The sequence below is a fragment of the Crassostrea angulata genome, chromosome 8 (genome assembly GCF_025612915.1).
Source record: "Crassostrea angulata isolate pt1a10 chromosome 8, ASM2561291v2, whole genome shotgun sequence".
Classification (NCBI taxonomy): Eukaryota; Metazoa; Mollusca; class Bivalvia; order Ostreida; family Ostreidae; genus Magallana; species Magallana angulata.
Window position 1 is genome coordinate 30,927,842 of NC_069118.1, and position 6,607 is coordinate 30,934,448.

Sequence of the window (6,607 nt, forward strand, 5' to 3'; positions counted from 1 at the left end):
ATAAAAACGACTGTAACATAGTCCTGAAGTTGGGTCGATTTCTAGTTCTAATACTGACTTGTATGTTGTTCTGGGTACTGTAGAGAGAAATTTAACAAATAACAAAAAAAAAATGAAGTATGGAAATTTACGAACATTTTCCAGTGACTGGTTTTAATGAAAAGAATAATCGTTGACGATTCAAAAGAATCTTTGCAAGTCAACAGATAATGTAAATTATATGATCCAGTTTGTGCTGTCCATCCTCTTTTGTAACATAATGATAATGAAACTTGATATTAAGGTTTCATGTGAAATGATGTTTTACATCGTTTGTGATATGGATGTACGTGGAAAAGGAAAAATCGCAGGGACGGAATATTTTTGAAATAATTAAAGGTTTCTGTTACGTAAATCATAAATTTAAGTTATTGTATAATTTTAAAAAGCAACGACAAGAGATCAAAGAAATCTATTTATAACTGACATGAATTCATAAATACGTATTTTATTTCCTTTTATCTCTGACGATCGCCATATTAGTTTTCAATTTCATCGCTACGCCCCCCCCCCCCCCCACCCCCACACACAATCCATTCAACACTGTTATGCTTCACCGTATTCAGTCATTTCATTCACCCAAACACGTTACATTGATTCGAAAGATTTTTAGATCAACACATTCTCCAAATATATCTCGGACAACCACTGCACTTGTAACGAATAAACAATAAAAGGCGAAACAAAACAGTCTGAAATTCAGGCCCACATATTTTAAAAATCCTCGATCATTGTACATGTGTAGGATGTATCCATGTGCCGTATTGTTACATGTATATCATCGAACATGCGCAAACCATACACTGTAGAAGATTTTACAGTGACAAAAGAGAGACCAGAAAACGGAGTGTTTTTGTTGTTATAGAAACTGTTCAATACGGGAACACATTGTTACATGTTTGCAATACTATTGCTTATTTACTATGTTGGATGTAGTGCGACCGGTTTTTACAATATGATGTTGATATTGTGAACGACACACGTGTTTGAAGCGAACTCGAAGTAAGGTAGCCTTATCTGTGCAAGATAATGCGAATACACGCCAGAGAAAGTAGATACAGTTTCTTTCCCCATATGCCCTAAAAATCAAAAGTTGTCTTATGAAAATATCATCTTGTTCACATGTGTGTATGAAGTTTTTATTCTGTTTTTATTGGTGTCTTCTGCCCCGTTTTAAGAAATACGGGAAAATGCACTTTTTATGACGTCAAAATTACCCTCGTTAAAGTCTTACCTAGGAGACTATTTATAAATTTTTAATTTTCAAGTATTCTTGTTTTAATAAATGCTACATTTCAATTTTTTTGTTATATTTTTTATTATGAAGATCACATCATGTAACAGCTGAGGGGCGATCAAAATTAATTTGGCAACCAAATACTAGTATTGTTATTAATTTATCTTTTTTTATGAAGTCAGCTTTATGTTATCTCTCTTCTATCATACTTGTACATATTTATATGCAACTGTTTAATATGTTGTTTGATCTGTATATAGTCAAACTTATTATTGATAAACTCAACCATCGGTCACTTATGAGGAATGTTCGGCTATCTTGTACATTTGAGGACGAACATGTAAACATTTCTTGAACTGGTTTGTACTGCCCAAAACTGACCAATTTTTTTTTTCAAAAGATGAAAAAGCAATAAATATGAAGTATGCATGTTGTTTTGTATGCGAAGTATGCATAAAAAATACTTCAATGCCTTTTTTTAATAACTTAGAACAACTGTAATGTAGAGCTGCGCAGCTGCAAACGTATAGTGATGAATGAAATATATGCAAAAATATTAATGAGGTTCATTGATGTACTCTTTACTACCATTTCTTAAGAAAAAGGTTGAATCTTGCACATTAATGTTGTTTCTTTGCCTCAACATAGGGTACATTTGAAAACAATTTGGTCAGTTTTGGACAGAAACAAGCCAGATCAAGAATTTGAATGTTCACAATTTGATCCTCGAATGTACAAGATAACTGACATCCCCATAACTATTTACAGCGAACTACAGAATATCAGTAGTAGATTCAATATAGCTTGCTGGTTACATTTGATTTGCCAAGTATTGCATAAAATCAGAATCTTGATCTGATCATGGTTGTAATTTAGAGTAGAATAATTAATAGGCCTACAGAGAAAAGCCTATAGGTAATATTTGAAGAAGTACATTTCTCATATTTACCTTTTAATTTTTTTTTCTTTTCTTTCTTAATTAACAACACCTAACACCATTACATCAAAATACTACTACTATTATGATAACTATTCACTGGGGAATTGAGATGGGGGGATGGTGGCCCTGCCTCCTTTTTGTGATCAAAATTAAAAGTAAAGATTAGTAGAACTACAGAAGATCAGTCTTTATTGTTATTCATTGACTTTACAATCTGTCAAGTACAGCAAAATAGCTTAAAAAAGTATTTTTAACCTCCCCCCTCCTCAAACCTTGATCCTAGACCTCAAGGCAGGCCCGATACCCCTGGCCTTTTGTCCCCCCCCCTTTTTCGACAAATTCTAGATCAACTACTGCTAGTGGTTACATACCTGGTCATAATAACCCTCCTTCCCATAAAAAGCATATTCAAATTCATTAACACGTAGGCCGAAGATGGTTCTATTTAAAGATTAACAATGATAAAGAAATTCTCAAGTTGGGTGACATTGCACACATGTACATGTAAAGTCTTCTTGTTACGCAGCAATGTTAAGTCGTCCCGTAACTAAAATACGACTGGAAACGATATTATTTGAATCATCGCGAAAATACGCAGACCAGGAGTATTTCTTAAACTCTATGTTACATTTATTGACAACGATGTTAAACATTATATTTGATGCATTTTTGTGACGTCATATGTATATTGTAATCACGAGGCAGGCGAATCCTAATGCTGCAAATGATCTCAGTATTTAAAATGCATCGGCGCAGGTTATTAATGACATTAAATCATAAATATTTTTAAGAAAAATCCTTTGTCATGTCATATACTAAGTTCTTGCTTGGGGTTGGAATGGATATTTCGTTTATGAGAGATATTGTTGAAACATTCCACAAAATCATCAAAATAATGCACATTTTTACTAGTCAGAAGCGATTTACAAAACATTGGGGTAAATCCGTAGGTTTCCCAATCAATATTCACATTGATACTTATGTTCTCTACCAATTTTCAGGGAAAATATTCTAAAATTGTGTTGATCTTTCACCTACGCTAAGCTGGTTTTTACATACATTAAAATTTCTTTATTCAGTTGTTTACACGTAGCAGAGATAGTCTCAAAACCACAAGTTTATAAATAGTCTTTTACATTAAACAAAGCTTTAAAACTACCGATTATTTGATGCTGGAGTTTAATATGGATAAATTCTGTACGTCTAGCATTAACAGCAGCATCTGTGTAAAGGAAACATGCGCTTTTAATACCGGTTTGATATAATTCACTTTTTACGTTAAGATACATTCCTGATATTTATCGATAAGAATGCAGAACGTGACGTAAAAGTTACGTCATATCTTATGAAGTACAGACAAGTGACTTTCTACATATCGCTGTAAAATCAATCGGGAAGCCTTAACATGCCCGCGTATTGAAAAGCGCTGTAAAATTCCAAATGCAAACCTTTAAACTTATGACGAATATGGGAACTGGTACGTTCTCGTTAAATCAGAAAAACCTATGGTCCAGCTATTTCGAAAGTTAATTTTTTTTACTGTTTGAAGTGTTCCTGCAAATGGCCGAGTCAACAAGTGTGGAACCATTTCGTTGTCCGATATGTCTCGAGAGGTTAAACAGCCCACGGTACTTGCCATGTTTGCACACATTTTGTGAGGTATGCATTCAGACGTACATATCAAGTTCGACAACCCGAGACGAAAATGATGAATTCAATGTCATCAACTGCCCAGTGTGTAGAAAACAGGTTAAAGAACCAGAAAACGATATTCCCAGCGAAGGTTTGGCGAAAAGTATCCCGCTTAATAAGTGTGTTACGACCACGGCAGCAAATTCAGAGACTGAATCAGTAGTGAACTGTTTGTTTTGTAAACGAAAGAATGAAACAGTCTCGGCAAATCACTGGTGTAAATCCTGTGCAGAACCTATTTGTGATGAATGTAAAGATTTCCACGCACGAGTTCCGAGTATTCAGTGTCATAAAATTGTCGAGATGAACAATACAGTGAAATGGAATGAAGCCATTGAAATAGATGAAAACTGTGCCATTCACAAAGGAAAAATAGTTGATATTTTTTGCCGAGACCACAACAAATTGTGCTGTTGTGTGTGTTTTGCGAACCAGCATAGGAGGTGTACAAATTTTGACTCAATTGATGAAATTGTGATGAACCTTGATAAAAGCGATATGACAGAAAAACTTGAATCGCTATCAAGCCTCCATGATTGCATTATGGAGCTACAGGAAAAAAATAAGAAACAAACTGATGCTCTATATGCTTCAAAAGAAGACATTTGTTCTTCATTTGCTAAGAAAATTGAAAAAGCAAAGATGCTTATCGACCAAGCTCATGAGCAGTGGCACAAACGTTTCGAGTTAGGACATGCTCAATACACAGACAATATTGAAGTCGTGTCGGATGAACTGAAACGATTTAATACAACAGTTACTGAAGCAAAAGCTATGCTTTCCTCTGTCCTAAAAAATGGTTCTGACCGACAGATTTTCCTTGTGCATTGGAAATTGCACTATCAAATTAAGGACCACTTCCACCGTTTGAAAGCCTTGAAAATTTGGGACTTAGCCGCGTCTTACATCTTTGAAACAAAACAGCTTGATAATATTACCGAGCCGATGAAGTTTGAAGATGTCATCGTTGTAAAAAACCATTGTGATGCCACACAACGAATTTCTTTGATCGATAAATCACTGTTCTTTGGAACAGGTTTACCGAGTCCTCAACAATGGCTAGCAAGTAAGGACTTAATGAAAACAAACTTTAAAAAGATTTCAGGATTTGAAACAGAAGGCAATGTATATTTCGGAATATTTATTGATGACGAAAGAGCTATTATTTCCAGCGAAACTAAGAAATCATTGGATGTGTATGATACTTCTGTAACTAATCGCAAAAAATTGGTATGTACACACAAATGTGATGATATTCCGTATGACATGTGTTATGCATATGGCATGAACAAAATATATGTAGCATTTGGGCAGTTTATTGTAAAGTATGAAATAAAATTTCGAGGTACAGAATTAACTAAGCTCGAAAGAATTCCAGTTGAACGAAATGTAAAGGGAATCACAAGGACATTAGACGGATTCTTTACGGCCAATGATTCATCAGCGTCATTTCGTTGTAGTGATTTTTCAATCAGATCTGATATACCGTATGCCAGAAAAGGAAACAACCCTTTCATTTGTTCGTCATTTTGTGGTAAAAAGGTGGCATACGTCAAAGAAGACAGTGTCATAGTCACCGATACCAAGGGAAAAAAATTGTCGGAATTCGTTTGTTCCTCGAGTTCTCCGAGAGGATTATCCTTCGACTCTGATGATAACATTTTTGCTTGTTTCTTTGATGAACAAATAAAGCAAATAAAAAATGTTGGTATACCAAGTCGAAATGTTGATTTGAAACATCGTTTATCACATCCATATAACATTGTTTTCCACCCAGGAGGTCATAAATTGATATGTTTTTATCTTGGCCAACATGCTTGCATATTTGAGATCAGGTAATTATGAAAATTGTTTGGACTTGCATCAGTGACCTTACATAATTAATATGTATGTAATATTACATAATTATTCTATAATAACATTATTGTTTTCTATTAAATGAATGAAATGGCAAAACATTGTTTTTATCAATCGAAATCATTCTTAGTGCAAAAGGTGTCTGAGAGAGCCTGTTTCTTTGAAAGAACATTATTGCATTGCTGCAAAAAGATACGAAGTAGAAAGATGGCTTAATCGTTCTCAAATTGCAAACAATTTGAATGTCAGGAGAATTTTTGTTAAATGAATGTTTTTGGGGTTGATGACTGTGCAAATAATCTTATTATGAATAAATGGAGTCTGGTAAATAAATGATATTATCATTGAAATCTTCAACACTTTAAAAATGAATTATATATTCACCATAATCAGTGTCTTTTAATACTATTTGTTACCAAATTACTGTAAACATACTAAATTTGGCTGTGTATTCTATTTAGCGCTTTTTGCGGAATGCGACTTCCGCTAAATCAAGTACATCGCTAAATGCCATGCATATATGTATAAGAATAGTCACATTCAAGAATACGCTAATTCAAATCTACGCCAACTTGTTAAAAACAAATTTCCGCAAAATATCGTACACGCCAAATATAATACGTTTTAAGTATGATTTATGTATTATAAAACTTGATTTTAAAGTCAGGCGCGCATCAACAAATCTTTTTTTTGGAAGGGGGTGTCATAGGAAGATATAGATTGCCTATAGGTATTTACAATGGAAATTAATCAAATTAAATTGTGAGATGTAGGTGGATGCTTAACCTTCCTGATCTTCTTTTAGATCCGATCATCTGAATGTTTTAATTATATCTCAGGGT

The 6,607-nt window shown here is 33.9% G+C and overlaps 1 protein-coding gene across 1 annotated transcript; it reads left to right on the top strand.

The window, feature by feature from the left end:
• Window positions 1-3,684: 3,684 nt before the first annotated feature.
• On the top strand, window positions 3,685-6,073 carry LOC128159565 (uncharacterized). The gene has a single exon (XM_052822693.1). The coding sequence runs from the start codon at window positions 3,777-3,779 to the stop codon at window positions 5,745-5,747; it is 1,971 nt and encodes a 656-aa protein (XP_052678653.1). The 5' UTR covers window positions 3,685-3,776; the 3' UTR covers window positions 5,748-6,073.
• Window positions 6,074-6,607: the final 534 nt, after the last annotated feature.

What these genes read in the sequence shown, in the direction of transcription:
- LOC128159565 (XM_052822693.1), top strand. Translation starts at nt 3,777, where the DNA reads ATGGCCGAGTCAACAAGTGTGGAACCATTTCGTTGTCCGATATGTCTC.